The sequence below is a fragment of the Ranitomeya variabilis genome, chromosome 4, assembly GCF_051348905.1.
Source record: "Ranitomeya variabilis isolate aRanVar5 chromosome 4, aRanVar5.hap1, whole genome shotgun sequence".
In the NCBI taxonomy this organism is placed as follows: domain Eukaryota; kingdom Metazoa; phylum Chordata; class Amphibia; order Anura; family Dendrobatidae; genus Ranitomeya; species Ranitomeya variabilis.
Window position 1 is genome coordinate 28,511,520 of NC_135235.1, and position 16,921 is coordinate 28,528,440.

The following is a 16,921-nucleotide window of genomic DNA, read 5'->3' on the forward strand; positions in this document are numbered from 1 at the left end:
GGGAAGGGGGTTAATAATCTGGCACTGTCCATCACCACCTAACTCCCAGGGACCTTCATCAGTGCCCGGTTATACCAGGCCAGACATCCCAACTGGCATCACGAACCTTTCTATTAACATTATTATTAACCCGACAATTGACAAAGACTGGCACACGTCCCCCAGTCAGACTCGACCAGCACTTGGAACCGTCGTGACCCGGTACCGTTACAGCTGCCCAGCCGGGCGGCACATGAGTGCCATGACAGTTAGAAAAATATGAAATGAAGTCTGTCCATCGATTCAGAAGCCCAGAGGTGGACATTCAGGCGAAATATCGGAGTCAACAAGTTGTTTCATCACAAGGTCTATAAATTCTGGCTCGGCAAACACATAAGTGGAGGTGGCGCGTATGCTTTATAAGAGTGAGATAACAGACTTCGATGCAAGCACTGTTTGACACACCTTACACAAGTCTGGAATGGTGGCCCAAAAAAAGGGGAAGAAACCTCAACTTCAATATTCAAGAAGTGTCGGTTCGAGTTTGCAAACAACTACGAAAAGTGGACAGTAGAAGATTGGAAACGGGTGATTAGGAGTGATGAGATGAAAGTCAATAGACTGGAATCTGATAGGTGAAAATGGGTCTGAAAGAAACAAGGGAAAAAGGGGCTAATGGATTGAAAAATTCAAGGAAATGTCAAGGTCAGTGAGGGAAGCCTGATGATATGGGGCTGTTTCACAGCCAAAGGCATTGGATCCTTGACCAGGATCAATGGTGGTCTCAATGCTTAGCTATATGCGAGTATCCTACAAGAGAAATTACTTTGTACATTCAAGTACTATGGGTATGAAGAGGACAAAGGAAAACATAGCATTACAACAGGACAACATCATGAAGCATACATTGAGGTGAAGAAATGGTTCAATGACAATGAAGTAGAGGTGCTGGAATGGCCCCACAGTCCACAGACCTCAGCCCAATCAAACACTTGTGGGTAGAATTGAAGAAAAAACTGTATACATACCCGAGAGTCAACCAGTCTGCACCAACTTTAGGAATGTGTAGAAGAAACCTGAGATCAAATTTTGGTTGACACATGTTTAAATTTGATCTAGAGCATGCCCAGAAAGATTCAGGCAGTGGTAAAAGCCAAAGGTGGATTTACAAAATACTAAAAATGAAAATGTAGGTCTTTAGGAGCAAAACTGTAACAATACACTGACATGACAAAAATCTGCATAACTAATCATATGCTAAATAGTTGAAAGTTAAATTTAAGTACGAGATAGCCAAAATGATTGTCTATAAAGTGATGGCAAACTTGAGCTCAAAGGATAAGTAGATAATGAAATATGGAGCATGAAAATCAAAGGTTCAAAACATTGTTACCCTTTTGCTCTTCAATGTACATAATAGACATAAGGATATAGTAGACCGAGGTCATCTAGTCCTCAATATCCTTATATATGGGCCGGTCATCTAGTCCTCAGTATCCTTATATATAGGTCGGTCATCTAGCCCTATATTATCCTTATATATGGGGTCGGTCATCTAGCCCTATATTATCCTTATATATGGGGCCGATCATCTAGTCCTATATTATCCTTTTATATGGGGTCGGTCATCTAGTCCTTTATTATCCTTATATATGGGTCCGGTCATCTAGTCCTATATTATCCTTATATATGGGGCCGGTCATCTAGTCCTATATTATCCTTATATATGGGGCCGGTCATCTAGTCCTCAGTATCCTTATATATGGGGCCAGTCATCTAGCCCTATATTATCCTTACATATGGGGCCGGTCATCTAGTCCTATATTATCCTTATATATGGGGCCAATCATCTAGTCATATATTATCCTTATATATGGGGCCGGTCATCTAGTCCTATATTATTCTTATATATGGGGCCGGTCATCTAGCCCTATATTACCCTTACATATGGGGCCGATCATCTAGTCCTATATTATCCTTATATATGGGGCCGATCATCTAGTCATATATTATTCTTATATATGGGGCCGTCATCTAGTCCTATATTATCCTTATATATGGGGCCGGTCATCTAGTCCTATATTATCCTTATATATGGGGCCGATCATCTAGTCCTATATTATCCTTATACATGGGGCCGATCATCTAGTCCTATATTATTCTTATATATGGGCCGATCATCTAGTCCTATATTATCCTTATATATGGGGCCAATCATCTAGTCATATATTATCCTTATATATGGGGCCGGTCATCTAGTCCTATATTATTCTTATATATGGGGCCGGTCATCTAGCCCTATATTATCCTTACATATGGGGCCGATCATCTAGTCCTATATTATCCTTATATATGGGGCTGATCATCTAGTCATATATTATTCTTATATATGGGGCCGGTCATCTAGTCCTATATTATCCTTATATATGGGGCCGGTCATCTAGTCCTATATTATCCTTATATATGTGGCCGATCATCTAGTCCTATATTATCCTTATACATGGGGCCGATCATCTAGTCCTATATTATTCTTATATATGGGCCGATCATCTAGTCCTATATTATCCTTATATATGGGGCCGGTCATCTAGTCCTATATTATCCTTATATATGGGGCCGGTCATCTAGTCCTATATTATCCTTATATATGGGGCCGATCATCTAGTCCTATATTATCCTTATCTAACCTCTCTAACTCACCTCTTCCTCTTTCTGACCACAACCTTCTCACATTCTCATCTCTCTCCACTCCATGTCTACATTCCCCACCCCACAAACTTTCACACCCTCGCAGAAATCTTAAACATCTTGACCTACACTCACTCTCTGAATCCCTCCTCCCTCTCACAGACATAAGTTCCATACACAATGCGGATGACGCTGCCGCTCTATATAACACCACAATAGCTGTAGCTTTGGAATCTGCTGCCCCACTTACACATACCAAAGCTCGCAAAATCAACAGACAGCCCTGGCACACCAGCCTGACCAAAGAACTGAGGCGAGCTTCCAGGGCTGCTGAGCGCAGATGGAAAAGATCCCACTCCAACGACCACTTCATCGCATTCAAACAGTCCCTCACTACTTTCAAGACCACACTCGCCACAACTAAACAAACCTACTTCTCATCTCTCATATCCTCCCTGTCTCACAACCCTAAACAGTTATTCAACACCTTCAATTCTCTCCTCCGTCCCCCAGCACCTCCTCCCTCCCCACTTATCTCTGCTGAAGACTTTGCCTCATTCTTCAAGCAGAAGATTGATAACATCAGAGACAGTTTTGGTCAACAAGCCCCAGAGCCCTTCCTCCCAACTTCCCTACCCTCCACCTCCAAAACCAACTTCTCCACCATTACAGAAGATCAACTCGCCACTCTACTCTCAAGATCGCATCTCACCACCTGTGCACTTGACCAGCTCCCATCCCACCTCATCCCAAACCTCACCACAATCTTCATCCCAACCCTAACCCATCTTTTCAACCTATCACTAACAACTGGTGTTTTCCCCTCAAGCTTTAAACATGCCTCCATCACACCTATCCTGAAAAAGCCCTTTCTTGACCCATCCTCTGTATCTAGCTATCGCCCTATATCACTTCTCCCCTATGCCTCAAAACTACTGGAACAACGCGTCTACCTTGAACTGTCCTCCCATCTCTCTTCTTGCTCCCTCTTTGACCGCTTACAATCTGGCTTCCGGTCACACCATTCCACTGAAACTGCCCTAACTAAGGTCACCAATGACCTCTTAACCGCCAAGAGCAAGCGACACTACTCTGTTCTCCTCCTCCTCGACCTGTCGGCTGCCTTTGACACAGTGGACCATTCCCTATTATTACAGACCCTCTCATCCCTTGGCATCACAGACTTCGCCCTATCCTGGATCTCCTCATACCTAACAGACCGGACATTCAGCGTCTCCCACTCACACACCACCTCCTCACCTCGCCCCCTATCTTTCGGAGTCCCACAAGGTTCAGTCCTTGGGCCCCTGCTCTTCTCCATTTACACCTTTGGCCTGGGACAGCTCATAGAATCTCGTGGCTTTCAGTATCACCTCTATGCTGATGACACACAGATCTACATCTCTGGACCACATATCACCTCCCTACTAACCAGAATCCCTCAATGTCTGTCCACTATTTCATCCTTTTTCTCCGCTAGATTTCTCAAACTTAACATGGACAAAACAGAATTCATCATCTTTCCCCCATCTCACGCGACCTCCCCAACGAACCTATCCATTACAGTAAATGGCTGCCCACTCTCCCCAGTCCCACAAGCTCGCTGCCTCGGGGTAATCCTTGATGCTGATCTCTCCTTCAAACCACATATCCAAGCCCTTTCCACTTCCTGCCGACTTCAACTCAAAAATATTTCACTAATCCGTTCATTCCTCAACCAAGAATCTGCAAAAACCCTAGTCCATGCCCTCATCATCTCTCGCCTTGACTACTGCAACCTCCTGCTCTGTGGCCTCCCCTCGAACACTCTCGCACCCCTCCAATCTATTCTAAACTCTGCTGCCCGACTAATCCACCTGTCCCCCCGCTATTCTCCGGCCTCTCCCCTCTGTCAATCCCTTCACTGGCTCCCCATTGCCCAGAGACTCCAGTACAAAACCCTAACCATGACGTACAAAGCCATCCACAACCTGTCTCCTCCATACATCTGTGACCTCGTCTCCCGGTACTTACCTACACGCAACCTCCGATCCTCACAAGATCTCCTTCTCTACTCCCCTCTTATCTCCTCTTCCCACAATCGTATACAAGATTTCTCTCGCGTATCACTCTGGAACCCTCTACCACAACACATCAGACTCTCGCCTACCATCAAAATCTTCAAAAAGAATCTGAAGACTCACCTCTTCCGACAAGCCTACAACCTGCAGTAACCACCGATCAACCAAACCGCTGCATGACCAGCTCTACCCTCACCTACTGTATTCTCACCCATCCCTTGTAGATTGTGAGCCTTCGCGGGCAGGGTCCTCTCTCCCCCTGTACCAGTCGTGACCTGTATTGTTTAACATTATTGTACTTGTTTTTATTATGTATACCCCTCCTCACATGTAAAGTGCCATGGAATAAATGGCGCTATAACAATAAATAATAATAATAATAATAATAATTATACATGGGGCCGATCATCTAGTCCTATATTATTCTTATATATGGGCCGATCATCTAGTCCTATATTATCTTTATATATGGGGCCGATCATCTAGTCCTATATTATTCTTATATATGGGGCCGGTCACCTAGTCCTATATTATTCTTATATTTGGGGCCGGTCACCTAGTCCTATATTATTCTTATATATGGGGCCGGTCATCTAGTCCTATATTATCCTTATATATGGGGCCGATCATCTAGTCCTATATTATCCTTATATATGGGGCCGGTCACCTAGTCCTATATTATTCTTATATATGGGGCCGGTCACCTAGTCCTATATGATCCTTATATACGGGGCCGATCATCTAGTCCTATATTATCCTTATATATGGGGCCGGTCATCTAGTCCTATATTATCCTTATATATGGGGCCGGTCATCTAGTCCTATATTATCCTTATATATGGGGCTGGTCATCTAGTCCTATATTATCCTTATATATGGGGGGTCATCTAGTCCTATATTATCCTTATATATGAGGCCGGTCATCTAGTCCTATATTATCCTTATATATGGACACAGACATCCTACCTGCTGTTCCTGGCTCTTTATGACCAGTAGATCGGCTCCCATGATCTTACAATCATCCCGGCTCTGGCTCCATGTTCTTTCTGCTACATCTGAGTAGTAATAACAGAGATCTCCGTGTAGACGCCAATCAGGAGGACACAGAAGACAACCTGAAATACAACAACCATAAAGTGCAGACGTTTCCAACTCTTACTATATAAATAGTTATAAGCAATAAAGCAATGAATATACAATTAATGACAAGGACAGGTACGTAGTGGATCAAAATTACATTTTTCGCGAATTAATTGAAAATAAATGCATGCACTAAGGTAAGCTGCAATCATCATATCACCGAGCAGAAAAGGTATGAATATACAAATATTAATTATCACCCCTGTATATGAATATATGTATTATTCAGGGTTCGTACAAATTACCAGTATTTTTTATTGCTCCAAATATTGGCTGCAGTGGTCATGTAACGCCTCCACCAAGAAAAAGATTGTTTTCTTCAGGTTGGGTGCACTGTTTAGGTTAGAGAGGAGCTGCACCACTCTGGACAGTGAGTATACAGTAGTTTTATTTTGAGATGAGGTGATCGATCCACATTCATTGAAATTCATAGTTTCACACAAGAGGCATAGATTGGGGTTTGTTACTAGGGAGGCAAAACGTCTGAATGAACCCCTAACCAGGTAACCTTGATGACAACTATGGTGGGGTACACTAATAGTGGATGTAGGAGAACCTGAGCAGATGACTGCGCTGTTACTGAAAACAATCTCTATACAAAGACCAACACTGATATTACCGCCATTTGGTGACATATAGTGGTAGATTCCAGTCCTGCAGGACATGTAATAGATTACAGTACAGTTATTGATGGTGACTTATAGCTGACATTCTTTCTTATAGAATCATTCACTTTTCCCATCTTATCCATCTGGCCCAGACCGACATGACAACTTCTGCAGCCAGGACTCGGCTGCCGAGATTACACACATGACTTCTCACATTTCCTGCACCATCACCATCTATTCCAACCTGCACAAACTCCTCACCCTGCTGATACCCCAATACTGAGCAGCCGCTGCTGCTGAATGTGTCCTTATTGCTGCACCTGCTGTGTGGTACTATGTGCCCTCTAGATGGTAAAACAAACCTCTACAATATATTAATATCCTGTGCAAGTGCCATAGAAAACAGTACGCACATTCTGCCCTCTAGAAAGTAATAATACCCTCTGTGTGACCCTTTGATAGTCACAATAATCTGAGTTCACCAACAAGTGCCCAGTTAACAGTTAATAATGTCCTGAATCTCCCCCTATGCAGCTCCCCTCTACACAGTATAATGCTCTCCTATACACAGTATAAAGCCCACACTGTATAGTATAATGTGTACTGTATGGCAGCCCCACACAGTATGCTGACCCCTTAGTAGCCCCTAAACTGTTTGATGGTCCCAACACTGTACAAAGGACCCACATTAGCTCACTCACTGTATGATAGTCCCCTCACTGTATGATGGCCCTCATAGTACTCCCCAGACTGTATGATGGCCCCTTCAGTAGCCCCATTCTGTATCATGGCCCTCTTAGTAGCCCCATATAGTATACTGCGCTTACCATAGTCATAGATATAGTACTATGCACTCTCCATAGTCCTCCATAAAGTATAATGCACTCCCCATAGTCATCCATGTATGATAATAGCACTTCCCATAGTCCTTCATATAGTATAATGCACTCCCCATAGTCCTCCATATAGTATAATGCTCCCCATGGTCCTCCATATAGTATAATGCACCTCGCAGTCCTTCATACAATATACTGCACTCCCCATAGTATAATGCACTTCCCACAGTCCTCCATATAGTATAATGTACTTTCTATAGTCTTCCATACAGTATATTGCACTCCCCATAGCCCTCCATGTAGAATAATGCACTCCCCATAGTCCTCCACATAGTTTAATGCACTCCCAATAGTCCTCCATATAATATACTGCACCCCATAGTCCTCAATACAGTTGTAATAATTATAGGGGATAACTCAGGAGACTCTTTGCATGGAACAAGACAACTACAGGACACAGTTTTATAAGTGGTAAAGTCTATATTATCACACGGTGATTCAAACAGGTGCAGAGAGAAACTCAAGTCCACAACACTTGGTGTAAATATTAAACGCAGCTTAAACAGTCTATAGGGAACTTCAGAGGAAAATGCAATCACGCAGAAAGTCTATGAAGCACAATTATTCTTGAGGATACTTGACACGAATAAGTCCTTGTTTTAGTCCAAACACAGATAGCTATGCTTATAAGGCAGTTCAAATCATATCTTAGCACAACCATGGAGGCCTGGGTAATAGTCTCAGGTCTTTGCAGAGCAGCAACAGCTTACATGTCCAGCAAATGCAGATGGAAGTAACACGAGCAGCAGATGAAGGAGGATTACTGGAAACTGGTGTATGCAGCAGGAACTCAGAGCAGAGTAGCAGGATCACCACACAGGTTCACAGGAGCAGGTATATAGCCAGGGAGTAATCAGAGGTCAGGAGCTGGATGCAAGGCAGAATACTCTAGCACAGACTGAAGGCTGAGGTGGAGTTTTATAGCAGGAAGACACAGTGCACATGAGACCAAAGACGCCATCTTGGAAAAGGGCAGTAATGCACAAAAGGTAATAAAAATGTCCTGACAACAGTATAATGCACTCCCCATAATCTTCCATATAGTATAATGCACTCCCCATAGTCTTCCATGCAGTATTTTTGCCACCACAATGTTCTTACTGATTAAAAAAATTACAATACTCACATCTCCTTCTCGTCCCCCTTGCTGCTCCAGTCTCTGCAGCAAGTGTTCTGAAGTGATGCAGATCTCAATGTAGTGGGCGCCATGTTGTGATGTCATCACGCCCACTGCTCTGAGACGTCAGACACCAACGAAGAATGAAGGGGAAGGGAGCATCAGCTCATGCTCCCCATTTTATAATTTCTTACAACTGTATCGTCCCCCCGGTAGCTGTGTTATTGTTTCACAGAAATTTGAACACTTTGAGATTCTTGGTTCAGAGAAAAAAAAGCAAAGCAGATCAACGGTTCCCAGTGAAAGTGTGTACAGCAGAGTCGTTTTTCTCTCTTCTTTAGAGTATAAGCTCTTAGGGTCAGCAGGGTCCTCTCTCCTGTACAGTGTAAGCTCCTATGGTCAGCGGGGTCCTCTCCCTCTCTCTCATACAATGTAAGCCCTTATGGTCTCCCTCTCTCCTGTAGAGTGTAAGCTCCTAGGGTCAGCAGGGTCCTCTCCTGTAGAGTAGGGTAAATGCTAAAAAACTGTGAATGGCGATTCCATAACAATGAATGGGAAAATTATAAATTAAAATGTACAGAGCATGTTGTTCCAATAATAAAAAAAAATAATTAAAAACTAGCAAGTAAAATACAATGCATTTCAACTGCAGATAGCCTTCATCAGGGACACCTAATGAAGGCTTTCTGTAGCTGAAACACATTGTGTTTTACTTGCTAGATTTAATTTTTTTATTATTATTATTATTATTGGAGCAACATGCTCTGTACATCTTAATTTATCATTGTCCAATCCATTGTGGTGGAAGCGCCATTCCCGTATTTTACTCTAATGGCTTGATATTGGGATCACTCCTGAGGGATTGCCCACATTCACCTGGTCGGCTGCTATCCATAAAGTAATTACTAGTGTTGAGCGATACCGTCCGATACTTGAAAGTATCGGTATCGGAAAGTATCGGCCGATACCGGCAAAGTATCGGATCCAATCCGATACCGATACCCGATACCAATACAAGTCAATGGGACTCAAGTATTGGACGGTATCCCTCATGGTTCCCAGGGTCTGAAGGAGAGGAAACTCTCCTTCAGGCCCTGGGATCCATACTAATGTGTAAAAGAAAGAATTAAAATAAAAAATATTGCTATACTCACCTCTCCGACGCAGCCTGGAGCTTACCGAGGGAACCGGCAGCGTTGTTTGCTTAAAATTTGCGCGTTTCCTTCCTTACGTGAAGTTCCGGCTTGTGATTGGTCGCGTGCCGCCCATGTGGCCGCGACGCGACCAATCACAGCAAGCCGTGACGTAATGTCAGGTCCTTCAGAATTTTAAAATTACGTTCCGGCTTTGTGATTGGTCGCGTCGCGGTCACATGGGCGACGCGACCAATCACAAGCCGTGACGTCACGGGAGGCAGGACAAGCGCGCATTTTAAACTTTTAAAAAAGTTTGACTCCGGTACTATAGCTTGACCCGAACCCCACATAAGTCAATGGGAACCCTAACTTTGGTACTGAAAAATGGCTGTAAAATGCTCGTAGTAAGGGCTAGGGGGATACAAAATTAGCAAAATGGGGGTAAGAGCAGGACAATTGCCCTACAAACAAATGTGAATAGGAAAATGACTTAAAATAACATGGAATAAAAAAATAAAAAACAATAATCTTGAACCAGGAGGTGGAGGTTCAAGTAGAGGTGTGCCTTTTGTGTGTTTTTACTGTACTTTTTAATAAATAAATTAAAAAAATGAAGTGGGGTTTCTCCTATTTTATATCCAGCCAAGGAAAAGAAGACAGCTGCGAGCTGGTCTTTGTATGCTGGGAAGGCACCAATATCCACGGACCTTCCCAGTTTATTAATATTAGCTCACAGCTGTCTGCTTTGCCTTTGCTGTTTATTAAAAATGCAGGGACCTTACAAAAATGATGTGGGGTCCCACCTATTTTTAATGACCAGTCAAAGCAGACAGCTGCTGGCTGATATTAGTAGACGGGAAGAGTCATAGATATTGGCCCCTTCCTAGCCTTATAAGATCAGTCCTCAGCTGCCTCAGTAATAGCGCATCCATTGGATGTGCTGTCCAGGCCGAACCCACCGAATCCAAACTTCCATGGGTCCACTCATTACTATTTATATGCTCATCTTCTGTGGTTGTGCTACTCAGGCCAAATCAACTAAACCTGAACTCCCATGGGAGGACCGCATGTCGTTTTTTATTATTATTTATTTATTTCACAAAGTCAGGCTGGGTCATGTGCTGTGCCAGCCAAATACAGCCATGCCAATATTTGGCATGGCTTTGATGGGGCTGGAAGTGCACATAACCTTTAGGCTATGTGCACACGTTGTGGTTTGTATGCCTTTTTTGCTGCGAAAACGCAGTGAAAACGCTGCGAAAACGCATACACAACACAACCCATTGAATTCAATGGGATTCCGCAATGCTGTGCTAATGCTGTGTATTTCTCCGCGGCGGAATCGCATTGCGGAAAAATATACAGCATGCTCATTCTTTGTGCTGAATCGTAGCGATTCTGCACATAGGAATTAATTGATCCGCTTACTTTCCGCATGGGGCTATGCCCACCATGCGCAAAGTAAGCGGATCATGTGCGGATAGTACCCGGGTGTGGAGGAGAGGAGACTCTCCTCCATGCCCTGGGAATAAAAAATAGTTCTAATACCTTCTGGCGGCCCCCAGATCCAGCCCAGGCCTTAGCGATGCTCCCGTTCCCAGTGATGCCTTGCGACAATGACCTGTGATGACTTAGCGGTCTCGCGTGACTATGTTTTACAAGTGTGACCAACCTGTCAATCAGTTTTCCAAGCGATGCTACAGATCACTTGGAAAACGCTAGCATTCTGCAAGCTAATTACGCTTGCAAAACGCTAGTGTTTAGCGAGAAAATGCATGCCAATTCCGCATGCGTTTTACCCGCTGCAGGGAGTTGCGGAATTGCAGTGGAAATTTCCGCGGCAATTCCGAACATGTGCACTTAGCCTAAAGCTTGTTAATTGGCCTGATTTTTATTAGCAGCAGCCAGCCCCCTGATGTTAGCTAATGTAAAGAACAGGGGACGTGACAACGCCCCCTCTTCTCAAGCTGGCTGTTCCTTACAGCGAGGAGCTGAACACTGGTGTGTGATGTATTGTCCCAGACTGGAGGGGTGAGCAGTGAGGAGCAGCTGCTGTCACAAGGAGTTACAAAAGTTATAAAGATGAAGTGCACTGGGTATTTCATCTAGTGTATGTGCAGCGCCCCAGAGTCCTGGTCGTGCAGTATTGTCGCTCTTCCACCAGGGGGAGTGATGGTACGTCTGATTATACTAAAGGAGTTCACCTGACCAGGTATCACAGTCACACACTACACTTCACACTCCGGCCACCAGGGGGAGCGAAAGGTTCTATCTATTAGGCCACTCCTCACACACGGGTAAAACTGGTAGTCGGATAGGAAGTTAGAGAGAAGCTGACTGGGCTCTGCCCCGGTAACATCGAGTCAGAGAGAGAAAGCTGACAGGGAAGACCCAGGGAGGACCTGTCAGGGGTGGGATCCTGATAGTGGCCTAGCAAGAGATAGATCGTTACGGAGCTGCGCCTGCACCTCATTGCGGCAGCATCCTAAGAAAGGACAAGAAGCGAAGTATATTGTGGAGAAGTGAGAAACGAGATCACAGCACTAGGAGATAATACCAGGAGGAGTCCTGCCTTAAGATCGTGGCAACATCCTTCTGAGGTGCGTAGCCGGAACACCGAGGGAGTACTGACTCTACGCATTACTCCAGACAATGGCAGGGCAGATAACTCTAGGTTGGCTGTCTCACCTTTACACCTAATGAAGACAATGGAGGCAATTGTGGGAGAGGGGCGTCACTAGGGTCCCTATAAAATAACTCCAGGCCTACCCCGTCATACGGGTGCGTCCTATCCATTCCATCTGGGGGACGGAGAGAACATCAGAAACATACACGACAGTTGTGAGGACTATCCCGTGGTGCTCAGCAGGGAGGTACTACAACACACAGGCGCTAGTAGGAAGGCTACTGATTTCCACCTGCAAAGGGATCTCTGGATGTGCCTTCGGACCGGCCGGACTCAGCCAGCCCTGTTAGCAGTGCTCTGGATTGTGGATGCTGAAGTCTACAGTAAAAGGTAAAGAGACTGCAACCCTGTGTCCTCGTTATTTACCGCGACCTACACCATCACCATCTACCCTCTGGGAAGCCCTGGGGACATACTTCACCTGTGGGAAGGTATTCCATCTAGCTGCCATTCCATCACCCCAGTGGACCCCTAGCAGCGTCGGTCATCCTGACTGAACACCACAGGTGGCGTCACGAACACTTGACAAACTTTCATCTACACCTTTAATTGGGCGCCCCTTAGCAGGGCCACGGACCAGGTCGGGCCGCCGTGACATCCCCAGAACTGAGACAGAGGGGCCCGGTGCCGAGTACCCCACTGCCCTGCGCCTGGGGGCGATTCATATGTGAGTAGGGACAGTACAATTTTTTTAATCTCTCCGGAGTACCCCTTTAATTCTATAATTTAATTTTGCTTATGTCAGTAGTATGTAGTTGAGACTGTACTCTATTTATCAGATATAGTAACTCATCTGTAATTTCTTTCTAGGAGTCCATAAATTTAATGATTAAACCCTTTCATGCACGGGATTTTTTTTATTCTCCTTTGACTTTATACCATTTCTGTGATATACAGACCTAGCATTACTTTATTGGTGTTGTGCGGCTGTAGTATCACATCTCTGCTGTTTGCCCGGGCAGCCTCTCGTTTACTTTAGATGAGAGTAGCCATGCTACAGAAATGGTGGATGTCCTCAGCGAGATATTCGTACAGTTGTAACAAAGCATCTGTACATCTCTGATTTCTTGTACAACGGTTTTTAATGACTTCTTTTCTTATCACTAAACTTTATCAGCTCACTGAGTTTTGAGTGGTCACAGAGATAATTATCTACTTACCTGAAGAACTGTTAATCTTGTCCAGACAAAGCTCCTTAACCATTTGTTTTCTATATTTCTCTATGTCCGTGTGCTGATTAGCTGAAAGAAACAAAGTAAACCTGAACATGAAAAATTGAAAATGACTGTTTCTCAGGTGTTACAATGATTCTCTTAGGTAAGTTACCAGTTCATTAGCTAATATGAATATTTAGTAGCGCTTATGCACAAAATTGTTCACTTTTTAGAAGAACTGTCAGCCTTGCTCATATAAGTCTCATGAGAGAAGTCATTTCTCTTTTTTCTTTCTTTCTCGATATGGTGATAAACTGAAAGAAACACAATAAACCTGTGCAAAAAAAAGTGAGATTTTTTCTCAGGTGTTACAATGGATTGTTATGGGGACTGTTTGTGGATACCATGGATAATCTGCACTAACCACTCAGTCTAACAGGCTCCAGAGAGCTCTCTGGTTTGTACACTGTCACTCCTATCCAGAGAACTGGCCCTTGGTTGCATCCATTGAATAGTTGCTGGCTGGTGGAGTAAGTTGGCAGTAGAGTTGTCGTATGGCCATGTTAGAACCAAAGGAAATAAGACAAGAATAACCTCAAACCCAACAGAGAAACGGAAGTAAAGGGCGAACTAACATGTGCAATAAAAAATACAAACTTCATTGAAAAATAAATTGCAAAAATTCTTTAAAAATAAGAAGAGTCATGGAGTGTCACATAACCAGGAGCACAAAGGGTCTACAGGCATAGTACTTGTTAAACAATTGTCCAAGAAGGAAAAACTGATGGCACTCAAAAAATGGAGGATAACAGTATATTCCAACCTATATGAGATAGTACAAGAGTGGAATAGTCAGGCAGTTAGGGACACAAATAGTGGTGGTATCTACACAGGGCTACATGAAAAATACTCAATAACTCAGCAGGCAGGAACGAGATCAAGAAGATAGCCAGGGTCACAACAATGTATGAAAAATCATCAGGCAAGAAAACAGATCATATTGCCCAGCAACAGGTTTCATTCCAAGGGTAAGACAGAAAGGAGAAGTGAATACAAGACGGGACAGGTATCAGAATCAGAAATTAGGCAACAATGCACCAGAGTCAGTAAAAACCTGCATGGTGGCGCAGTGGTTAGCACAGCAGCCTTGCAGCACTGGAGTCCTGGGTTCAAACCCCACCAAGAACAACATCTGCAAAGAGTTTGTATGTTCTCTCCGTGTTTGCATGGGCTTTCTCCGGGCACTCTGGTTTCCTCCCACATTTCAATGGGGACAGTGATGATAATGTGTTCAACCTGTAAAGCGCTGCGGAATATGTTAGCGCTATATAAAAATCAAGATTATTATTACCTAAAACTGGCAAAAACTGGATGATTTATCATTTTCCTCACCTTTCAGCAGCCTATATTTCCCTCTTACTCTGCCTGAGGTTTGTCGCGATCACCATTAAATCTGAATGGGGGCAACTTAGGTGGGCTAGCTGGTGGCGGTTGCCCAGAGGTTAAAGTCGCTTGTGCAGCTATTTGCGTGCTTATGTCCTGAAAAGCCCGTCCATACTGGGACTCTATGCCAGCAAGTTTGTTTTCCTGGGCTGCCATGCGGGTGCTTAAGTCCTGCAAAGTTTGTCCAAACACTTGCTGATTGTGTTCAAAGCTTCCAAACTTCTTTTGCAGACCTTCCACATCTTTCTGCAGTGATCTAATTATGGAAAACACCTGCTCTAATCTGCTTTCTGCAGTCATTGTTCCAGCAGTCTCCTCTTTTCTGGCTAGAGTATCCTGTAATAATTATAGGGGATAACTCAGGAGACTCTTTTCATGGAACAAGACAACTACAGGACACAGTTTTATAAGTGGTAAAGTCTATATTATCACACGGTGATTCAAACAGGTGCAGAGAGAAACTCAAGTCCACAACACTTGGTGTAAATATTAAACGCAGCTTAAACAGTCTATAGGGAACTTCAGAGGAAAATGCAATCACACAGAAAGTCTATGAATCACAATTATTCTTGAGGATACTTGACACGAATAAGTCCTTGTTTTAGTCCAAACACAGATAGCTATGCTTATAAGGCAGTTCAAATCATATCTTAGCACAACCATGGAGGCCTGGGTAATAGTCTCAGGTCTTTGCAGAGCAGCAACAGCTTACATGTCCAGCAAATGCAGATGGAAGTAAACACGAGCAGCAGATGAAGGAGGATTACTGGAAACTGGTGTATGCAGCAGGAACTCAGAGCAGAGTAGCAGGATCACCACACAGGTTCACAGGAGCAGGTATACAGCCAGGGAGTCAACAGGGTCAGGAGCTGGATACAAGGCAGAATACTCTAGCACAGACTGAAGGCTGGGGTGGAGTTTTATAGCAGGAAGACACAGTGCACATGAGACCAAAGACGCCATCTTGGAAAAGGGCAGTAATGCACAAAAGGTAATAAAAATGTTCAGAGTCCTGACAACAGTATAATGCACTCCCCATAATCTTCCATATAGTATAATGCACTCCCCATAGTCTTCCATGCAGTATTTTTGCCACCACAATGTTCTTACTGATTAAAAAAATTACAATACTCACATCTCCTTCTCGTCCCCCTTGCTGCTCCAGTCTCTGCAGCATGTGTTCTGAAGTGATGCAGATCTCAATGTAGTGGGCGCCATGTTGTGATGTCATCACGCCCACTGCTCTGAGACGTCAGACACCAACGAAGAATGATGGGGAAGGGAGCATCAGCTCATGCTCCCCATTTTATAATTTCTTACAACTGTATCGTCCCCCCCGGTAGCTGTGTTATTGTTTCACAGAAATTTGAACACTTTGAGATTCTTGGTTCAGAGAAAAAAAAGCAAAGCAGATCAACGGTTCCCAGTGAAAGTGTGTACAGCAGAGTCGTTTTTCTCTCTTCTTTAGAGTATAAGCTCTTAGGGTCAGCAGGGTCCTCTCTCCTGTACAGTGTAAGCTCCTATGGTCAGCGGGGTCCTCTCGCTCTCTCTCGTACAATGTAAGCCCTTATGGTCTCCCTCTCTCCTGTAGAGTGTAAGCTCCTAGGGTCAGCAGGGTCCTCTCCTGTAGAGTAGGGTAAAGGCTAAAAAACTGGGAATGGCGATTCCATAACAATGAATGGGAAAATTCTAAATTAAAATGTACAGAGCATGTTGTTCCAATAATAAAAAAAAATAATTAAAAACTAGCAAGTAAAATACAATGCATTTCAACTGCCGATAGCCTTCATCAGGGACACCTAATGAAGGCTTTCTGTAGCTGAAACACATTGTGTTTTACTTGCTAGATTTAATTTTTTTATTATTATTATTATTATTGGAGCAACATGCTCTGTACATCTTAATTTATCATTGTCCAATCCATTGTGGTGGAAGCGCCATTCCCGTATTTTACTCTAATGGCTTGATATTGGGATCACTCCTGAGGGATTGCCCACATTCACCTGGTCGGCTG

The 16,921-nt window shown here is 43.8% G+C and overlaps 1 protein-coding gene across 1 annotated transcript in view; it reads right to left on the reverse strand.

Moving 5' to 3' along the window:
• The window catches only part of LOC143767553 (killer cell lectin-like receptor subfamily B member 1B allele B), a 70,544-nt gene that overhangs the window by 3,785 nt on the left and 49,838 nt on the right, over positions 1-16,921 (reverse strand). The window contains exon 4 of the mRNA XM_077255961.1: positions 5,694-5,842. Within this exon, the coding sequence (XP_077112076.1) occupies positions 5,694-5,842 (149 nt within the window). The remainder of the gene's footprint in view (positions 1-5,693; positions 5,843-16,921) is intronic.